The sequence below is a fragment of the Rhinolophus sinicus genome, chromosome 17 (assembly GCF_057876585.1).
Source record: "Rhinolophus sinicus isolate RSI-liver-muscle chromosome 17, RSI-T2T, whole genome shotgun sequence".
In the NCBI taxonomy this organism is placed as follows: domain Eukaryota; kingdom Metazoa; phylum Chordata; class Mammalia; order Chiroptera; family Rhinolophidae; genus Rhinolophus; species Rhinolophus sinicus.
This window is the reverse complement of record NC_142517.1, coordinates 10,576,361-10,597,954: the sequence shown is the minus strand read 5'-3', so window position 1 is coordinate 10,597,954 and position 21,594 is coordinate 10,576,361. Positions and strand designations below refer to the sequence as shown.

Genomic DNA, 21,594 nt, shown 5'->3' with positions numbered 1-21,594 from the left:
ACCTGTGTGGTCTGTGGTTGCTTTTGTGCCATAACCTCAGAGTTGAGTAGGTGCAGCACAGTCTGTGTGGCCCACAAAGACTAGCAAGTTCACTCTCTGGCCTTTTCCCAGGAAAAGTCTGCCAACTCTTCATCTGAGGGACTTGGCTGGGTCATTATTTCCCAAAGTGGGAGCGCTAACCTCAGGGGGTACACTGACAAACGGGGAGAGTAATAGTCCTTTCTACACGGACTTAACATAAGGATTAAACATATATAAGGATTTAGACCAGGGTACGTAGTACAAATTAGCTTTATTTCTATGTCTATTACTATTATTGTATAATCATTTGGATATAGGAAAAACTATATTTATTTATATTCACATTTTAATCTAAAAGAAATTAAGCTTGGCTAATATCTACTATATTGGTACTTATATTCATAGATAAACTTTATAAGTTAATTTTTCATCATTTGCTACTACTAATTTCTAACAGTTTATTGAATATTTACTGTGTGTCAGTGAATGTTCTGAGAGCATTACAGAAATTAACTCATTTTATTATAACAACTTATAACAGGAAGGTGCTATTAGCCCCATTTTACAGATGAGGAAACTGAGGCCCAGAGAGGTTATGTAACTTGCTGTGAAATTCACACAGCTAATGAGTGGCAGATCTGAGTTTGAAGTAAAGGGGACTGACCGCCTTCTGAGTCCCTCTGCTGTGCGTCCTCTCATATACATACGTACATAGACTATGTATGTTCAAAGCCTTTCTTTTTAAAAAATGGGGTATATGGTCAGTTACGGGAGGGTGGTCTCAAAGATGCTGCCTAGGACCAGCATTCTGCATTTGTTTCATGCCTGGGGAGTCATTCGTTTCTATGGGACTTTGGATTGGTGAAGACTGACAGCTCCTCCCAGCTCCTGACATGTTCTTTGCCCCCACAGCCCACCCTGAGAGAGCTGCCCTGCTGTTCGTGTCCAGTGTCTGCATCGGTCTGGCACTCACGTTGTGCGCCTTGGTCGTCAGAGGGTCCTGCACCAAAGACTTCCGGGAGCTGCAGCTGGCGAGAGAGCACCTGGTGCCAGGAAGTGACAAGGCCGAGCAGGACAGCGAGAATGAAGAGGGGGAGGCGGACTCTTCTAGCTCTGATTTTCCGGGGGAGCTGTCGGGGTTCTGCAGGACTTCATATCCCATCTACAGTTCCATAGAGGCCGCAGAGCTGGCAGAGCGGATTGAGCGCCGGGAGCAAATCATCCAGGAAATATGGATGAACAGTGGTTTGGACACTTCACTCCCACGAAACGTGGGCCAGTTCTACTGAAAAGCAGATGCATCTTGATGTGATTACATTTTCTGAAGAGAAAAGGAAAGGATCCCAAGTGCCCCTCTGGTTCTGTTTCACTCGTACCTTCTATGAAGGAGAATTTTTCACGTCATCTGATACTGGTGAAGCCAGAAAGCTATTAAAGGGACATTTCAAACCGTTTACAGCACATTTCAAAATAAATTAGGAGGGAAGAAGTTTGTTTTCTATATTTATTTAAATTCATGTCTGTAAATGAACATAATTACAATTCACATTTATTGAGCGCTTATAATGCCAGGCACTGTTCTAGTCTCACTGCTTTTCATGTATTTAATCCTGACAACATCCCCATTTCATACATGAGTAAACAGAAGATCCCTATAGATCCATTAAAGAAAAAAAACCATATATATATATATGGCACAGCAAGCATGAGTTTATCCACTATGTGTTCACTGGTGGTGGATTTTAATCACTAACATTATTTGATTAGAGCAGGTTCAGCAAAATTTTTCTTAAAGGGCAAGATAAATATTTTAGGCATTATGGTTCATGCCACGGCTCCTCAACTCTGCCATTGTAGTTCAGAAGCAGCCATAGCTAATATATAATGAATGAACTATGTTCCAATAAAATTTTATTTAGAGACACTGAAATTTGAATTTAATTTCATTTTCACATGTCATATATTCTTCTTCTTTGCTTTTTATCAATTACTTAAAAATGTTAAAAATTTTCTTAGTTCACTGCTGTACACAAAAAGGCAACAGGCGTTTACCTGAGTTTTTAAATGAAGTGTGGTCCACAAAGCCTAAAATATTTGTTCTTGCCCTTTACAGAAAAATATTGCCAACTCCTGGTGTCAAGTTTAAAACCACAGAGCTTCTAGTAGTAAATGCTGATCAACCAGATGCCCCAGCAGCCCTGTGGGCCAGGATCAAGTGTAGTTACCCTTTAAGTGGCTGCAGAAAAATGGGCCCTACCATATGGGGGGCAGGGCAGGTGAAGGACCAAAAGAAAAAGGAGTTAAGGGAACATGATGATGGGTTGGTTCCTTTAGAAGGCTCCCCCTGGTAGACAGGAGGCTTATAGTTATGGAGCAGAAAGAAATTTTTTTTCCCTTCTCCCAGTGGGCTTAGAGTATAAAAACAGTGCTTTATAGCTTTCTCACATGCCCACTCCAAAGGCGCTCTCCCTGCCTTATCTTACTTTATCATCACATCAACCCTGCAAATCGGTGTATGCAGATGAGGAAGTGAAGGCGGACAGGGTAAGAATTGGGGCCCAAGTCACACAACAGAAAGTGCTGGAGCTGACTTACTGTGAGGCGGTCAGGAAATACTAACTTTTTCCTCAGGAGCCTGAGCAATGAATGACACATACGGGAGAAGGTGTTTCTTTTTCAGTTCTCCAGGTCCAGAGGGTGAAAGGTCCATTCAAGGAATGCAGAGAAGGGTGGTTGTGGAGAGAGAGGCCTGTCTGTCATCAACCAGACCCGCTGCCCAGATTAGGGAGGAGTCTGCTATTTTGATTGTTTTAATTCAGTTTGTCTAAGTTCATTCGAGCTGCTATAACAAAAGGACCATAGTCCTGGTGGCATATAAACAACAGAAACTTATTTCTCACAGTTCTGGAGGCTGGAAAGTCCAAGATCAATGTGCTAGTAAATTCAGAGTCTGGTGAGGGCTGGTGTCCTTGTTCATAGACAGCCACGTTCTCTCTATGTCCTCACTCGCAGAAGGGGCAGCAAGGTCTGTGGGGTCTCTTTGATAAAGGCACTAATCCGTCATGAGGGCTCCACCTTTGCGATCTATTCACCTCCCAAAGGCTCCACCTCCTAGAAACATCACCTTGGGGGTTAGGAATTAACACATGAGTTTTGGGAGGATACAAACATTTAGTCTATAGCAGAGATGAAATTCACATAAAGTAAAATTGGCCATTTTAAAGTGCACAATTCATTCGCATTTAGTACATTCACAATGGCTTGCAACCACCACCTCTATCTACTTCCAAAACATTTTCAGCACCTGAAAATTACCCCCCACCCATACCTATAAAGCAGTCACTCCCCATTCCTCCAACTCCTGGCAACTAATAATCTGCTTTCTGTACGGATTGACCTGTTCTGAATAGTTCGTATAAATGAAATCACACAATATGTAGTTTTAGTGACTGGTTTCTTTCACTTAGCGTAATGTCTTCAAGGTTCGTAGCATGTATCAGTACTTCATTCTTTTCTATGGAGGAATAATAATCCACTGTATGGACCTACCACATTCAGTGCATTCATTCATCTCCTGGTGGGCTTCTGGGCTGTTTCCACTTTTGGCTATTGTGGTGGTGCTGCTGTAAACATTCGTGGGTGATATTTTAACAGCAGCAAAACGTCACATGAAATGGTAACCACACACAGGATTGATGAGAAATCCCCTGATTTCCATTCAACAGAGAGAAGGGGAGTGAAGGGGAGTCAGAGTGATAACGCCTCTTTTCCCTCCTGCTTCTGGAAATTCAAAATGAGCTTCTTTATCCTCGTCTGAGAAAGTGATAGGTAGGGACTGACCAAGAGAGGTGTCACCCGGACAGGTTTGGGCAGAGGCTGAAAGTCCTCAGGACTTCCAGGTACCTGAGTCCTTCAGACATAATGTAGGGGATTGGGAGAAGTTGATGGGGTTGTGATGACATGCTTTAAATCTGTCATTAGAGATGAGTCTCTTCTAGGTCCCAGCAAAGAATGAAGTGAACATATAGCTCCATTGCCGTACTTCTTCCTGAGGATTTCGTTCTAGTCAAACAGAATCCTTGCCCTTTCATTTCCCTGAGCCCAGTAAGGAGCACGTTGGTATATTGTCCCAGCTCTCCGAGCAGCCTCTCCCTGTTGTCTCTAGTCCCAGTTCTCAAGAAACACATTTTTTTCTGGCTCCATGAATATCAATATGACTGTCTTCTTGGGATTGAAGAGAACATAGCCCCTGAAGGTTTTCACTTTACCAGCCGGAGAAAGAGCAGGGCCCACACTGACCTCAGTCACAAAGTTTTTGTTGAATTCCACAATAGGTTTTCCTTCATATGAGTCTCCCCCTGACCCCCCAACACCCCCCCACATGCACATCCCTCCCAGGACCCCTGAGGAGGCAGCTGCAGGACAGGCCTGCCAAGGCAAGGATCTGTCTTTGGCCTGTGCAAATGCAGTGAGTTGTTTATTTGCATTTTCTGAGCCCCAAAGAAGAATGCCACGTTCTTCTCATGGACAGCCTGAGGGGTCCTGCTGAGAATGTGTTTGGATGGGCACCAAGCCCAGGAGGAAAAGGACCAAACCAGATTTGGATGGGGGCTGCCATTGCAGTGCCGTGGTTGGAGAAAGCTCCCGGGTGCAAGTCCATCCAGGGAGCACAGGGCACACACGTCTGCTGCCTCTTGGCTGTGTGTGTATCTCTGGGCAGCAGGCACCCTGCTGTTTCCAAACTGTGGGGTCCTGGAAGTCCTGTGAAAAGAGGCCAGCCCTTGGTGGGAGGTTTGCATGTGTCACTATGTCAGTTACTTGCTGCAAACACTGACTTTCAAGATGTGACCACCTGCTGCAAAATTCAGCCCTTCTGGATTCACCCAGCTTGTCAGGGCTGCTGGAGCTTCAGGGAAAAGCAGCACACACCCAGGGACCAAGCAAGTGCTGGGAAGCCATGAGCAGTCCCACAAGGGACTGTGCCTGACGCTGTGCCCCCTCAGTCCCTGTACCAGGCCCGGCACCTACAACAGCTGCTGTGAACGGCCCACACCTGACTCTTCTACACCGTTGACCCCTCACCGTTAGTATCTTAGTCCACGCAGGTTGTTATAACAAGAGAGCCGTAGGCTGCGTGACCCATAATCAGTAGAAATGTATTTCTCACAGTTCTGACGGCTGGACATTCATGCTCAGGATGCCAGTGTGGTCGGGTAAGAGCCTTCTTCCTGGCACAGAGCTGGCACCTTCCTGCTGTGTTCTCCCATGGTGGAAGGGGCGAGAGACCTCCGTGGGGTCTCCTGGATAAGGGCGCTAATCCCGTTCACAGGTCCCACCCTCATGATCAGATCACCTCCAACGGCCTAACCCCATCACTTTGGGGGTTAAGATTCAACGCATGCATTTGGTGAGGGACACAAACATTCAGACCATAGCAATTGTCTTACAAGCACAAGTCTTTCCTTATCCATGGTTTCGTTTTCTAGGCTTTCATTTACCCACAGTCAGCTGCGGTCCAAAAATATTAAATGGAAAATTCCAGAAATAAACAATTCATAAGCTCAAAATTGTGTGTTTTGAGCAGTTGATGAAATCTTGTGCCTTCCTGCTTCATCCCATCCCTACAGTGTCTCCACATTGTAGACGATCCCCACCCATTAGTCACTTAGTAGCCGCCTCGGGTTAGCAGATCAACTGTGGCCGGATCCCAGTACTTGTGTTCAGGTCACCCTTGTTTTACTGACTAATGGCCCCAAAGCACAAGAGGAGTGATACTGGCAATTCAGATGTGCCAAAGAGAAGCCGTAAAGTGCTTCCTTCAAGTGAAAATGTATGTGCATACACATAGGAAAAAACACAGCATGTGTAGAGTTCAGTACTATCTGCAGTTTCAGGCATCCATTCGGGGTCTTGGAACGTATCCCCCGGGGTTGGGAGTGGGGGTGGTTCCATATTTCCACTGAAAGCACTCCTTCAATAAATCACTGGTGCAAGAATCTCCATCTTAGGAAATTGACCTAAGACATCCTGTGTGAGGGCTCCGTGGACCTGGGGGCGTGTCTGTGCTAGTCCCGGATGGCCCACACTGTTGACACAATGTCACCTATAGCCTCAGTGGGAGTCAGACCCGAAGGAACACCAGGGTCCCTCCCCACTACCAAGTGGTGTCAGGGAAGAGTCAGCCGTTCACACACCTGGTGTGTGGCGAGTCTTGGAAAGGGGTGGCTGCAAAAGGCGCCTTTCAATCTGCCCCTGACTTTCTCCATGGGTCCCTGAACACCAGTTCTGCTCCCAGTTACCTGGGGAACCAAGCCTGATGGGGAGTGTTCCCCGGCAGGTAATTGAGCGGGTTAAGTGCTCTCATCTTCCACTTTCCCCAGCTGGTCCTGCTCCTGCTGGCCCACATTGTCTAGTGAGGACCCCCTGAAAAGTACCACTGCCCTGAAGCTTTCACTCCCCTCTCTGCTGCCACCCCAGGCCCTGGAAGGCTGATACCAGACTGGACATGACTCTGCCCCCGTGTTGACCTCAGGGTTCCCCTCCAGCTGTGTTGCCTTCTTGTCTCCAGCATTTGCTCCAACTTGGTCCTAGCTTGGTCTCAAGGTGATTTATCTGTGCCTCAGTTTCCTCACCTATAAAATGCACATAATAATAGCACCTGATTTATCTGTGCCTCAGTTTCCTCACCTATAAAATGCACATAATAATAGCACCTCTTTCCTAGTGGTGTTGAAAGTGGCCGTGCTTCACACCTAATAAGAACATTAATGTCAGCTTTCATCTTTAATTATTTCTTCCTCTTGCACAGCAGCATCCAACAGGGCCGAGGCTGAGCCATTTATGCTGCGCTCAGGGCATCTGATAGAATTCAGGGGCAAAATAAAAACAAGCTGTCGAGAGAGAACAAGGCAGCCCCCTTCCACCCTGCTATGGAGAGGAGTCTGTAGAAGAGAAATGACTTTGAAAAGCTCAGAGGAAAGTGTCAAGGCCTGACCTTTTCTGGATTCTTCAGCGGAGGCCATTGTGGAGTCTCCCACACACAGACTTAAAAGGTCATGCCCAGCTTTGGCAGGGGAGTTATAAACCCGGAACTATGGTCATTTGGTTTTAAGAAGCCCATTGTAAGCCTGGCCACCAATGCAGAGTTGGCCAAACTCCATCCCAAGACTGGACTGTAGCCTCGGAGATTAAATCCTAAATAAATACTCCAACCAAACGCTCTGTTGACCGGAAGCCATACAGGTCTATAGCTGGAAATAAGGCAAGAAAGAGCCATGATAACCATCAACCACATCAGGGAGAATTCAGGAAGCCAGCTCATAACCCATTGCCACCACAGCCTCAGGAATTTCACTCAGACAGGCACCTCCCCTGCGGATGCAGCCCGAGGCTCCCTGGAGAATGAATGAGACGGTACTTAGTCACAGATGGTGACAATCCAGGGCTGTGCTGTCCAGTGCAGAGCCACCAGCCACATGTGCTTATCTAAATTTCAATCCATTACAGCTGACTCTTGAACAACATGGGTTTGAACTTCGAGGGCCCACTTATGTACAAATTCTTTTCAATAAACATTGTAAAGGTATTTTCCTTATGATTTTCTTAATAACATTTTCTTTCGCTTACTTTATGGTAAGAATCTAGTATATAATACCTCTACCATACAAAACATGCATTAATTGACTATTTATGTTTATCGGTTAGGCTTTCGGTCAACAGTAGGCTATCAGTAGTTAAATTTGGAGGGAGTCAAAAGTTACGTGAAAATTTTAGACTGTGTGGGAGGTTGGAAGTTGGTGCCCCTATCCCCTTTGTTGTTCAAGGATCAGCTGTAATAAAATCTAGAAGTCAGTGGCTCAGGCACGCCAGTCACATTTCAAGTGCTTAGCAGCCACGTGGCCAGTGGCTACTCTCATGGACAGTGCGGAGAGGTGTGCTGGCCAACGCTGAGCTAGAGTATTCATTCAGACACGAAGACGCGAGCTCAACTCACTGAAATGAAATGGAGTGTTATTTCCCTGGGACTCACCAGCCAAGAGTGCAGTCAGATCAAAATTCCAGGCCAGACATGTGGGACCCAGGGACCACCTACTCCCACCTCCGCTCACCTTCCTGGGGAGGTCCCTATGTGTCCCTCGTCTCCAAGTCCTGAGGCCTCCATCCTCAGGGTGCCTTGGTGCACAGACCCAGGGCCACAGCTGCAGCCTAACCTTCATGATGAGACTCACCTGGTCAGCCCACCCACCCACAGTCATGGGCAGGTTGCAATAATTGCTCCTGATTTTAAGGTTGCTGAGTACTATCCAGTTAGTCATGAAATCTTGGAAATTCCAAATTACGGCTTCATTCTGTGGGAGAAATTAAAAACCTCTGCTCCTAGAAAGCATGACTAATATGGGTGCTTTAAGATGCAATTAATATCGCCAATGCAAACATATGTCAAGGGCCCAACAAATTATTTCTAGCAGAGCCATCTTTGAAAGCTTCCCAGTCTTTGCTTGAAGATTGCTCACAGCCTAATTGCATTTCTTTCGGATTGGTCCAACAGAAAATTCAACTGGGAATTTATCTCGAGGTGAAAATGCCGCCTTCCTGCTTTTAAGCAAACTGCCTGTCCTATCGCGAGCTTGAACCGCAGGACTCGACAGAACAAAGAAAGGAAAGCTGGTCACTTCCGACTGGGGCCACATATTTCCCAGGACTTTCTCTGTTCCAACGCATGACTCCGTGGATGGAGTCCTTTCAAGAAAAGAAAAATAGACCTTGTCATATCCTATTGTTTCAAAGACAAAATCCCGCCTGGGAAAGATTAAGGCGAGAGGAAGGGCCTCGTGTTCAGATGACTAAACATCAATCTGACCTGGAAAATGCTTGATTAATTTCTGAGGAAGGGAGGGAACTACAGTTCGAGGCATGTGTAAAATCATGACATTACCTCACAAAAGGATAAGAGGGAAAATGTTCCCAACTCCTAACAATGAACTAGCAAGAGGCTGTGTTACTAATCTCTGAAGAATTTGCAAACCCAGGAGTTGCCGCCCACCTCCGAGCTACCGCACTTCCTTCCTTAGAACCTGACCTCTGATTGCAAGCTGCCGGACACTGGGAGAGCGAGGTGTGAGCTGTCAGCGGAGGGGGAATCACGGGGCGCCTCCAGCAGAGGTTTCTGTTAAACGAGTCTCACCTAAGTCTCTGGGTTGATGCACGTGGAAAACTTCTTCATGAAGATGTCTTGGGAAGAATCCCAGCTTTCTCTGGGGGGGGAAAAAGATGCACTGTATTGTATTTTTAAATGAGGTAGAAAAATGTTATAAGTCATATTATTAAATAAAAAGTGAAAATTGTAAACTAATACATAGATTTACAATACCGTTTATGTAAAAGAAGACTCAGCATAAAACTATATGTTTCTATGTGTCTGTAGAGTTTATGGGTCTGCCCCTAACATTTGCAGGGTCGGAGAGAAATGGAGTCTCTCACATACCATGTAGCCAAATATTAAAATGCTAGACATCAAGCCAAAAAAAAAGTTACATTAAAAATGTTCTCTCTCTTACCTGGACAAATACACCTTTATAATGACCTTAAAGAGCAGGTTCAAATTTAGAATTCTCAAGCTCTTCAGGGTTGGATGCTGAGATGTGGCTGCATGGGGAGAAATGGAGGGGGGTCGGTCTCAGCCTCTGGCCCCAGGCCCACCTATCTCTTCCCATTGCCCATAGCCCCCTTTTTTTGTCACATGTAAAATTTAATTAGAAAATTCACATCACAAACGTACATATATTTTGTTGCAAGCGCATGAGAACATTATCATAAATTAAAGATGTGAAGGGTCTCACATATATACATGTGGAGTGTGTCCATGCTCAGTCCCACCCACACCCCGAAATACCTACCACTGCTTTGACCCAGCGTGGGACTGGGGACGTGCACACTTGCATGGAGGACACATGCTGGGAGATGGCCGTGCTAGTTCTGGGAGCAGTGTTGTGTCCTGGACATCTGAGTAATTGCCTTCCCTGTACCTCATCAAGATGATTTTTTAAATCTTTGTCTTCATGAACCTATCAGCTTATACTTTCTCCAAAGAGAAAAGGGGGGTGGGGGTAGGTGGAACAGAAGCAAAATCCCACGCGGGCTCAGTAGGGTACTACAGTTGAAGCTCCTCAAAGACTGTTCCTAAAGGAGTTGAAATTCCACCACCATCCCTCATTGGCTGTGGACCTCGGGCGATTTCCTAACCTCACTGGCCCTCAGTCTCCCCATCTGTAAAATGGAGACCATGACTATACATACTGCTTAGGGTCACTGGGAAGCATCAGTAAAGAGGAGCTGCTGAAATTCAACTTGAAACAGAGAAGGAAAGTGGGTCTTCAAAGAAGCACACGTTAAGGGTGAGATGAAAGACAGAAGGACTAGAAAATTAATAAGACGTTTTTAAACAAGGAGCTTTCTCGCCAATAGAAAGATCAGAGGGATTTCTGCGCTGAGAAGTTTTAAAGATTCTTTTTTCTTGAAGCTTTGCTGGACACCTATCCATGTTAGCCCATCTGTGGTTTCTCCTGGGAATCTCCCATTCTTTGCGGCCACATGAATTCCTACCTGTCTCTGAGGTGCATCTCAGACACTGCTTCTCCATAAACCTTTCCCGATTCCCCTGCCTGGGATACGACACACCCCTCCTTTGAATTCTGACATTATTTCCTATCTACCTCTCTCAAGGTATTAGCCAGCCACCGAGCTGGGCTCTACAAATTCAAAGAATAAGACACATTCCCTGCCCTCAAGATGTTCACAAGCAAGCAAGTGACGACAGACAAGGGCAATGTAGAGCTTGAAACTCACACAGTGGAAAAGTAATAGCAACAACCCACATGGGTAACCTTTCCTGGGCACTGACTCTGAGCCGGGCACTGCACACGGCGTTACGTGACGTCACTCGCCAATGATGACATCTGGGTCTGGGCTTTTCTTTGTGGAATGTTTAACTTACTAATCCAATCTCTTTACTTGTTATAGTTCTATTCATTTTTTTAAGTCAATTTCAGTAGTTTGTATCTTTCTAGGACTTTTTTCATTTCATCTGTTATCTAATTTGTTAGCACACAGTTGTCCATTGTATTTCCTTATAATTCCCTTTTTTCTTTCTTTAAGATCAGTACTGATGTCCCCTTTTATTTCTGACTCCAGTAATTTGAGTCTTCCCCCTCTGTCTCTCTCTCTCTCTCTCTCTCTCTCTCTCTCTCTCTCTCTCTCTCTCATCGATCTAGCTAAAAGTGTCAATTTCATTGATTTTTTTCAAAAGAACAACTTTTGGTTTTATTCATTTTTCTATTGTTTTTCTATTCTCTGTTTCATTTATTTCCTTGTTAATCTTTATTATTTCCCCTTTTCTGTTGCTTTGGGATTTAGTTTTCTCTTCTTTTCCTAGATTCCTAAGGTGAAAGGTTAGATTATTTTATTCAAGATAGTCTTTTAAAATATAGGCCTTTATAACTATAAATTTCCCTCTAAGCACTACCTTAGCAGCATCTCATAAGTTGGGTATGTTGGTTCTGTTTTCATTCATCTCAAAGTATTTTCTAATTTCCCTTGTGCTTTCCTCTTTGACCCATTGGTTATTTAAAAATTATTATTCAATTTCCACATATTTGTGAATTTCCCAAAATTCTTTCTGTAGTAGATTTCTTATTGAATTCCACTGTAGTCAGAGGATATACTTTGTGTGATTTCAATCCTTGCAAATCTACTGAGACTTGTTTTATGGCATACATATGGTCTATGATGAAGACTATTCCATGTGCACTTGAGAAAATGTGTATTCTGCTGTTTCGGGGTGTGTCTAGTTGCTTTACAGTGTTTTTCAAGTCCTCTGTATCCATATTGTTTTTTGCCTAGTCATTCTATCCATAATTGGAAGAGAAGTGTTGAAGTACCCAACTATTATTGTTGAAATTTGAAGATTATCATCTATTTCTCCCTTTAGTTCTGTCACATTTTGCTTCATGTATTTTGGGTCTCTGTTTTTAGCTGCATATATGTTTATAATTGTTATATCTTCCTGCCCATTTGATCCTTTTATTACTGTAAAATTTCCCTCTTTATCTCTAGTAACAGTTTTTGTCTTAAAGTTTATTTTGTCTGATATCAATAATAGCTCCTGCAGCCCTGCTATGGTTGTAGTTTTCATGATATGTCTTTTGCTTTCAACCTATTTGTGTCTTTGAATATAAAGTGTATCTCCTGTAGATAGCATGTAATTAGATCATGGTTTGTTTGGCTTTTTATCCAGTTTGTTTATCTCTGCCTTTTGGTTAAATTGTTTAATCCATTTCCATTTAATCTTATTATTGACATTGTTGGGTTTACAGCTGCCATTTTGCTTTCTATTTTCTGGACTTTTAATGGCTACTTTGTTTTTCCATTCCTTCTTTACCACTTGGTTTTCTCTTAAATGAATATTTTCTAGTGTGAAATTTTCATTTCTTTGATAAACTTAACTATATTTTTTAAGTTTTGTTTTTTGTTTTTGCTTTTGTAGTTTTCCTGCATCTTACATCTTATCAGAATCCACTTCATTCCCAATTCCCTTTTCTGCGCTATTATTGTTATGCATATTATGTCTATATGTTACAAACCCAACTACACATTGTTATAATCATGGCTTTATATACTATTATGTTTTTAAAAAACACTAACAGAAGAAAGAAAAGCACAAATATATTTATTGAGGTTTTTTATATTAACCTTCTTAATTCCCATTTTGTTTCTCTATTTCTTCTTATTGATTCAAGTTACTGTTTCATGTCATTTCCATTCTCCAATGTAGCTTCATTCCCACCCCCTCCTTTGTATTTTTATTGTTAAAATATTACATGTACGTATGTTATAAGCCCAGGCGGTGTCCTATAGGGATGACTATGTGGCGGCCCAGCCTGGACGGCCTGATCCGCCCTGGGCAGTAGAGGGGAAGCTGGCCTGGGGACAGAGACTGGCAGGGTCCTGGGGGTCCCTAAACACTCCTGCTCAGAGCCCCTCAGAAGGGGGTTCGCCCTCCCCGTTCCCTGCACCTTCCATCCACACTCACCCCAGCTTCTCACCAGTCCTGTGGGCAGACACACAAGGCTACTCACTCTGGGTCAGTTTGGTGGCACAACACCAAGAGTGGAAGAGAGGAAGGGAAAGGAGATAAGGTGCAAGCTTCAGGACAGGTTATGGGAGGGTCTGGGGTTTCTGGAGGCGTGAAGGTGACCATCTTCATCTGATGTTAACTATACCTGGCCACATGAGCTCACATCTGTGATCTCTCAGGAGACGGGCTGATCACAGGGGGGCAGGGAGAAGGTGGGGCTGGAGAGCCTCCAAGGAAACTGTCCAGGAGATACGTACTATCAGCTTGAACTTAATGCTTGGAAGAAGGGGTGGGGGAGAGGAGGCTGAGGACAAACAATGGGCTGGCAGCTGGTGGCAGTTAACTTTCACCTGCTCCAAGCCCAGCACTGGGGAAGGACCCCACAAAAGCAGACTGGGGGACTGCGCCCTGGCTTCACCTCCTGATATCTCCCTCTATTTGTCTCCCCCTGAAGCGTGCACACACATGCACACACACACACATGCACACACACTTCTCCTTGCATGTTTACCACGACACTTCTCCCCAGTACAACAGTTACTTAGTAAGGGCTCGTGTGTCGGGAAGCAGGCCGGCACTACGAATAGTCCCATGAAGAAGGCAAGCACTTTGCAGCTTGCAGTGTAATGCATGGCCCGTGGTCGTCCACACATGCCTGTGGCTAATTCTGGGGTTGCTCTAAGCTTGTGTTGCCACACACCTCAGCCCTGGTCTCCATGCTCAGCTTCATCAGTCCTGGAGGTGAGAAGTGGTTCCCAGTTAGTTTAGAGCTGCGGTGGGAAATAAGGTGTTATTTCTTGAACCCTCTAAAACCCCTGCACTTGGCCCTGTGTGCAATTCTTGATATAATGCACTATGAAGTTGAATTGACAGAGAAATTGGGTCACCTGGGCTGGGTTGAGTAGGGTTTTGTGAGCACCTCTCGTATCCATGGTAATCCCAGCTAGGGTGACCACCCATCCTGGTTTGCTGGGGACCGAGGGGTTTCTTGGCCACATAGGACTATCTGTGCTAAATCCCGGGTGGTAGTGCTGGGCAATCGGATGGGTGATCACCTAAATTTTCACCTCCCTTCTGACTATGCATTGTTGAGTACTGAGGCCTGCAAGATAGAAATCTCACATCGCAGAGACACAGGGTTCTAAATTTCATTTTCCTTAAAACTGTGTCTCTAAGAAATATTATAGCATTTGCTCCCTTTCATTTTACAAGGCATGTTGAAAAATAGCCATTCATTTCTAAATCCCTCTTTTCAGTTGCTTTTAATATTCTTTTAAAAAGAAAGAAAGAGAAAAGGCAATTGGGACTAAAACTTCACAGACTTGGACTAAACCCAAAGGGGAATATTTATTTCAGCAAAATTCATTCAGGGTCTTGAAAGTCAAGTGTGTGAATATAAAATACACCTTTTCAGTCTAAAATAATGCCCTTTTCTGCACTTGGATGGCTGGACTATGAAATGTCAGGTTGACATATTCAGTGCCCCCAGGAATGCGACCCTAAAAAAAAAAAAAAAAGAAGAAGAATGTGCTGGTTCTAGAGACTGCCTGGCTCCTCTCGGGCTGCCAAGTCTGCCCCGGGCTGGTCGGCTGAACTTGGCTTCTGGGAGGGTCCAGTTTGTCCACCTCTCCCTGGTGAGGCTCCCATCTTCTCCCATTGTGCTCTTCCTGCTCACCGGGGGGGGGGGGGGGGGGGTCTGTTTAAATTCTTTTTTTATTAATATATTTTTAATAAATTCTTTTTTCATTAATATTTTTTAAATTAGTTTCAGGTGTACAAAACAACATAATAGTTAGCCATTTACACTCTCACAAAGTGATAACCACCCCCTCCAATCTACTGTCCCTCTGACATCATGTATAACTGTTGCAATGCCATTGACTATATTCCCTGTGCTGTTACTTTACATCCCGTGATCATATATATATATATATATATATATATATATTTGTAGCTGACATTCAATATTATTCTACATCACCTCAGGTGTACAGCACTGTGGTCAGGCATCTACACAGTGTATGAAGTGGTCCCCCTGATAAGTCCAGTGCCCATCTGGCATCCTACATAATCTTTACAACATTATACTTCTCATACTGTATGTTTAAATTCACTTTTGCAAGCACAGGCCTCCTTTGTTTCAGCTTCAGCTCCTCACCCTGATTCCAGCGTGAAGGTGTGTCTGGATCTCACACAAGGTGCCTTCGTGGGGGGGGGGGGGATCCATCAGCACCTTCAAATTCGAGCCCTATCAACACCGAGGCAGAGCACAGTGTTCTCCCTCTCACAAAGATTATCCTGCACGAGAGCAGCAGAAACAGGACTTTCATCCTTTCATTTGCTCAGGTGTTCATTTGTTCCTTCCATCAGAATCATTAGCTGTTTGAAGGACAAAGAACATTGAAAGACATATGCATTCATGCACATACATACACACACAGAATGCACGTGTCTGTGTCTGTGGGTGTGTATGTGCATGAATGCATGTGTGCACGTGTGTATGTGTACGTGTGCGTGCACCTGTGTGCATGTGTGCACATATGTGCATGGCTGTCTGTGTATGTGCATGAATGCATGTGTGCACGTGTGTATGTGTACATGTGTGTGCACCTGTGTGCATGTGTGCACATGTGTGCATGGCTGTGTCTGTGTGTGTGTGCACGCGTGCATCTCCTTCAAGCCTTAAAACCACACTGTGAAGTGGCCAGAGTTTGTGGTGTTGTTCCATTTTGCAGGTTGGCTTATGTAAATTTGAACAGAGGGTGGCCAGCGTGGTCAGTAGGGTGGGTGCTGGCTTTAGGTGATCTGGGTTCAAATCCCGTCTATGCCACTTGGTAGCTGCATGACCTTGGGTGGCTTGTTTGGCCCCTTTGTGTCTTGGTTTCCTCTTCTGGAAAGTGGCAATCACAGTAGCACCACAGCAGAGGTTTTTGCAGAGGTAAATGAGATCAGGAGTGCAAAGTGCTGTCACGGGGCCCAGACATCAGAGCGCCCCGTACACTTCAAAAGGTACAAAAGAACCTGCAGCGAAAAGATGCCTCCCACTTCCTACCTTCCTGTAGCTTCAACAAGTTGTCACTGTGACCAGTTTCTGTGATCTTTCCACAAACATTCTAGGAGTCTGCGAGCATATATATGTATTTATTTCTTTTTTTAAATAAATGATTGAGTGCCTACACATAGTTTTGTACCTTGATTTTTCTCCCTCCCTCCTCCCCGTCAGTACACATATCACAAAAACAGAGAAATAGGGGCAGAGGTCCAATTTGGAGAAACACAGAATACTATGAGAATCCAAATTGCCTTTTCATCGAAAAACAAGTAACTTTTAGTACGGTTTTCAGTGATTGAGGCGCTCCATTTTCTTTTATCATAATTCTTTAAACATGCATGTGTGAATGACAGTAGATCTATAGTGAACATAATACTTGACTGACAGGAGCAACCTTGGACTTCTGCTTCTGACCAAAATGGAGGAAGAGAGGATGGATTTACCCTCCCACTTGAAACAACTAAAAAACTGAAATAAATAAATAAAACAATGTATTCGAGACACTGGATATCAAGCAAGGAGTCCGTCACCCCCTCTCACCCCTTCTCTCTGCCCTGAGAGTAGGTTAGGGAGGGACAACCCAGGTAGAGCCTGGTGGATAACACGGAGGTGAGAGTCAGGGAGAGACCTAGTGGCTGGAGCACCTGGAACAGAGCGGTGGCGGTGCGACAGGTGTGCACAAAGAGAACCCAGAGGGGAGCGGAGGGTCCCCTGGGGAATGCCCTGGGAATGGATCTGCACGTGCTTGTGAGGGAACTACCCCAAGGCCAGGAAAAAACCACAGAAAGAGCCAGAAGGAACTCCACCCGGAGCGCACAAGGCACGGTAGTTCCACCAGCCAGACTGGACAACCTTGCAGATCTCAGGGAAGGTGGCAGAGTCCTCAGGGTCTTGCTTTAGCTGTGACGAGCGGTTTGTGCCGCTGAGAAGGTGGAAACTCTACCACACCAGTGATTGGCAGTTCTGAGTTATCAGTGTGGGTCTGGGTTGTGATGACCTCTCCCCACCCTCTGGGGGGCTGCTCCCCCGTGCTCATCTGGTGCTCCCAAGCTGAGGAGCCCAGGACCTGATAAGAACTGGCTTCTGGGCCTCAGATTTCACTCGGCCACCATTTTGTCTCGTTGAGAGTCGGCTTGGTCTCCAGCTATTGAAACTCTTTCTCACAATGACAAAATCTTGAGCTAATATGTAACTGTTTGTATCCAAGGAAGTGCTACATTTCCCACAGCTTTATATAAACTTCCTTTTACTGACACAGCCCGGGAACCATCTGGGTTCCCAGGCTGTGAACCTTTCTTTGAAATTCTAAACTTAGCTGCCTTCTTTCTCTCTCGGTTCCCCAAATATGGGCTCTGACCCACACTCTGGGAGGCGAGGTGTCTAGTCACTGCACCCCCAGCCTCTCTGGACCAATGTGACCTGGATGGACAGTACCTATGTGGGGGCCGCTGCCAACAAGTGCTGCCCCCTGGAGGCAGCGGTGGGTGGGTGTCCAGGCGCTCCCTCTGCCCCCCTCCCCGTTCATTCCCCCCCAATGAGACAAGCTGTCCCCTTGAGCACTGGGCGGAGACAGGTAGCCCACCTGAGACTGAACTGCACGCCACACTCCCGGCAACACTCTCAGGCCCAATCTGTTCTCCAAAATGCTTGTGCCACCCTCATGTTTTAAAATGTAGGTTTTATTATTATTCAGGTGCAGTGACGCCATCAGCTCAGGAGATGACCACCACTGAAAATATAGTTACACCGTTCCAACAGGAGGGGCCCTGCCTTGTCACACAGGACGGCGCAGGGAAGCACCAAGGTTGGTCAGGAGGCTGGGGGACAAAATGTGGGCAAGAGCCTTAACTGTGGCTTCACAGGAAGGGATGGGCAAGGCAGGATAAGCAGGCCTGGGGTGGGCTAGTCTGAATCATTTCAGCAGGCTCTGGGGTACATGACTGTCCCTAGTTGTCTGGTACCTGGCCCTGCGGTGGCCAGGGCAGGGAGTTAAGTGGTCTTGAGTATGGGAGGCCTGTGAGAGCACAACAAAGGTGTTGGGGTGGGTTCAGGTTTGACTGATTTGCATATAGAAGATGTGCTCCCAGTGGATTGTTTGCCATCTCTGGGAATCAGGTAACACTGGGAGGGGCAGTCCCTCCAGAGTCAGCGAGGCCCAGATGTCAAAGCCTCAGAACCACACGGAGGTGCCATCTCAATTTTGACCAGGACAGATTTGATTCCAGTAGTTGGACTCCTGAAATCGTCAGCCAGCTCTGGACCAGGGTGGCCCTTTTCCTTTCATTGGTCTGGCAATGACATAATCCTGCATTTTACACACTTGATGTTTCTGGACCTCATTTGTTGAATTAATGGCTAAGGTTTTTGATATTACCACTGCTATTCACTTGTCTTGCTTCATACAAGTTATCTCAGTGAATCCTCTCAACAACCCTAAGGGTAGGTATGGCAGGTACAGGTAGTTATCTATCTGTAGTCTACTCTCCCTTTCCTCCTTAACAGCAGAATTCCAATTTTGCTCAAGGTAACAGTGTACGTGGCTAAAATACTGACCATCCCAGAGCCCTTTATCGCTCTGACTGACAATACAACCAGTTCTGGCCAATGAGGCATAAAAGAAAGCTGCTGGGTGAGGTTGAGGGAACTCCTTCAGAAGGGGACAAACACCAGTGACATCCCCATTGTGGCCTCTTGCCTTTTGCCTGTCCGTCCCCCTGCCTGACACACAGCTGGGGCACTCAGAGGGTACCATTGCCACCTTCCAACCATGAAGAAGGAAGCTTCAGGCCATGGGTCTTGGCAGCCTGGGTCTTTGATGGCATCCTCAGCTGTACCAACCCTGAGCTGCCGGCCTCCAGCTTCCTGTGACATGAGGAACATGTAGCCCCTACTTGGTTAAGTTACTGTGGTCGCTGTCTCAGCCAAATGCAGCCCTAATGGGTGAAATAGGCAGCGTTATTATCCCCATTGTATAGAGGAAGACACTGGAGTCTAAAAGGTCAAGTAATTACCGAAGGTCTTCTATCTCTTCAATGACAGAGCCTATTATGGACTGAACTGTGTCACCCCAAATTCATGTTGAAGCTCTAACCCCCACTACCTTAGGTGACTGTATTTGGAGTTGGGCCTTTAAAAAGGGAATTCAGGTTAAATGAGATCATAGGGTGGGAGCTGCCCTCACCTGGTGCTTGGCAAGTGTGGAAACCTCTCTCTTCTCCCCCGAAGGGAATCTATGGGTCTTTGTTTCCTCCGTAACAGCTCCCACATTTGAGAACGACTTGGCTTCCTCGTCTCACCTTAGCTCTCAACCTCATCTTCCGTACTCAACCTCCTCAAAGAGAGGGGGCTCCAGAGAAACGCCCTGGGACCCCATCTGGTTGTGTTTTGGAAGAATATCTAACAGCAGAGTGAAGTGTAGTAGGGTGTAAATCATCTCTATAGTGTGGTTTGTGGTTTACAACCAGCATCAACTGGGAATTGAATTTCGTCAAATGACTTATTGGCATCTATGGACATGGTCATGTGATCCCCACCCCACCCCCCGCCGTTAAAATGATAGGTTTCCTAATATTAACTCAGCCTTGCATTTCTGGAATAAATCTCACTTGGTCATGATACATTTAATGTGTTTTTAGATTCTATTTGCTTGTAATTTTATTTTTAAAAATTTGTATCAATATTTATTAGTGATATAGAACTATCTTTGTTATGACAGTAATATTATATTAGCTTCATAAAAGTGACTGCAAATGTTTCCTACACTCTGTAATAGATTATGCAGCTTTGCAATTAAATAATCTTTAAAGGTTTTGTGGAGTTCCTTGGTGATTTTTTTTTGTATAGGTTCAGTTAGCTCAAGGTGTGGTGACCATGTCTGGAAACTTGGGGAATTGAGAGGGGACCTGTCCCTCAACTTTGCCCGGGCTGTGGGAGTTTGGAAAAAATTGAAAAGTTGTGTTATATAGACGAGGCTTCAACTGAGAAAAATATTTTAAATTAAATTTATACTTTAAAAATTGATTTATATACTGCCTTTGTAACTATGGTATATGAAACACATTTGAATTTTGGCTCACAAGTGAAAACCTCTAGGCTCGCTGTCAGCTTTATGAACAGTATTTTCTGATGAAGCTGTAAGGACCAAGTGCCTAAGCTAAATACAGAGTTGCCAGGAAGTGACTTTGTTAACTGTTTTAGTGTAACTTTCCTTTTTCTGATAAAATTAAAGGTAGTCCCTCTTCAAAAAAATGCTCCTACTTGGAGATTGTACATATATATATATTATACATTCATGTACACACACACACACACACACACACACACACACACACACGGTGCCAAAAAAATGTATACATATTTTAAGAAAGAAAAAAACTGTACTTAAATTGTAATACTCAATATATACGGATAACAAAAGATGAATACAAATATGTTTGCCGTCTGCAATTACAAGAGGTGCTCAAAGTGGTTACCATCAGCGTCCAGACACTTCTGATTATGGCAAACTACTGCTTGAGCAACGTTGACCAAAGTGTCCACTTGTATGCATTTTTTTGGCACCCCAGGTGTGTGTGTGTGTGTGTGTGTGTGTGTGTGTAATTTTATAAATTACATAAAAATATAATTTACAGTTTAAAAATATTTAAAATTATATTTTAACTATGGTAGTATGTTCTGAGGCCTTTTAGGAAATGTAATCCACCTTGAAAAAAAGAAAAATGCCCAACTTTGGGAAGTTAATTGTTTCAACAAGGATGGAATGGCCACACAATCTGAAATTGGTCTCTTTATGTTTTTTCCAAACAAACTGTTGTTTTAAGACAGGTAATGTTTTTTTTCCTTTTCTGCCTTCGCCACTCAGGCTGAATTTTCCAATATAGACAACGTCATATTGGAAACTTTCATAGGTTAAATCATATTTGCTAATAGTCAACTTGCAACATTTATTTTCTAGACATATTCACCAATATTTGAGTTCTTTTAGTATAAAGTTATTAAAATCTTATATTCAGGAAGTAAATCATATTTACCGTGTTTCCCTGAAAATGAGACGTAGCTGGACCATCAGCTTTGGAGCAAAAATTAATATAAGACCCGGTATTATATTATTATATTATATAAGACCTGGTCTTATATTATAGTAAAGTAAGACTGGGTCTTATATTAATTTTTGCTCCAAAAGATGCATTAGAGCTGATGGTCCGGGTAGGTCTTATTTTTGGGGAAACACGGTACTTCCCAAAGAAAAATCAAGAGCTATGCCAATCAGAAATTCTCTCATTCGTTAAATGGAAATTACCTCCAGAAATGCCAAGAGTTTTGGGGTTTGGAAACAGTTGTATGGAAAGGTGGACGGCTGTTCACGTGAGCTGAGTACCTTCTGCCAAGG

General features: G+C 44.5%; 1 protein-coding gene across 7 annotated transcripts in view; it reads left to right on the top strand.

Moving 5' to 3' along the window:
• EVA1C (eva-1 homolog C) overlaps positions 1-19,962 on the top strand; it is an 87,697-nt gene extending 67,735 nt beyond the window's left edge. For 4 of the 7 annotated variants that reach the window (XM_074326096.2, XM_019730179.3, XM_019730178.3 and 1 more), the window contains one exon: positions 934-1,511. In XM_074326096.2, coding sequence (XP_074182197.2) covers positions 934-1,310 — 377 coding nt within the window. In that variant the 3' untranslated portion in view covers positions 1,311-1,511. Of the gene's footprint in view, positions 1-933; positions 1,512-6,829; positions 8,558-17,898; positions 18,010-19,463 lie in introns of those variants that run through there. The other 3 variants (XM_074326071.2, XM_074326086.2, XM_074326075.2) reach the window with 3 other exon arrangements.
• The last annotated feature ends 1,632 nt before the right edge of the window (positions 19,963-21,594 follow it).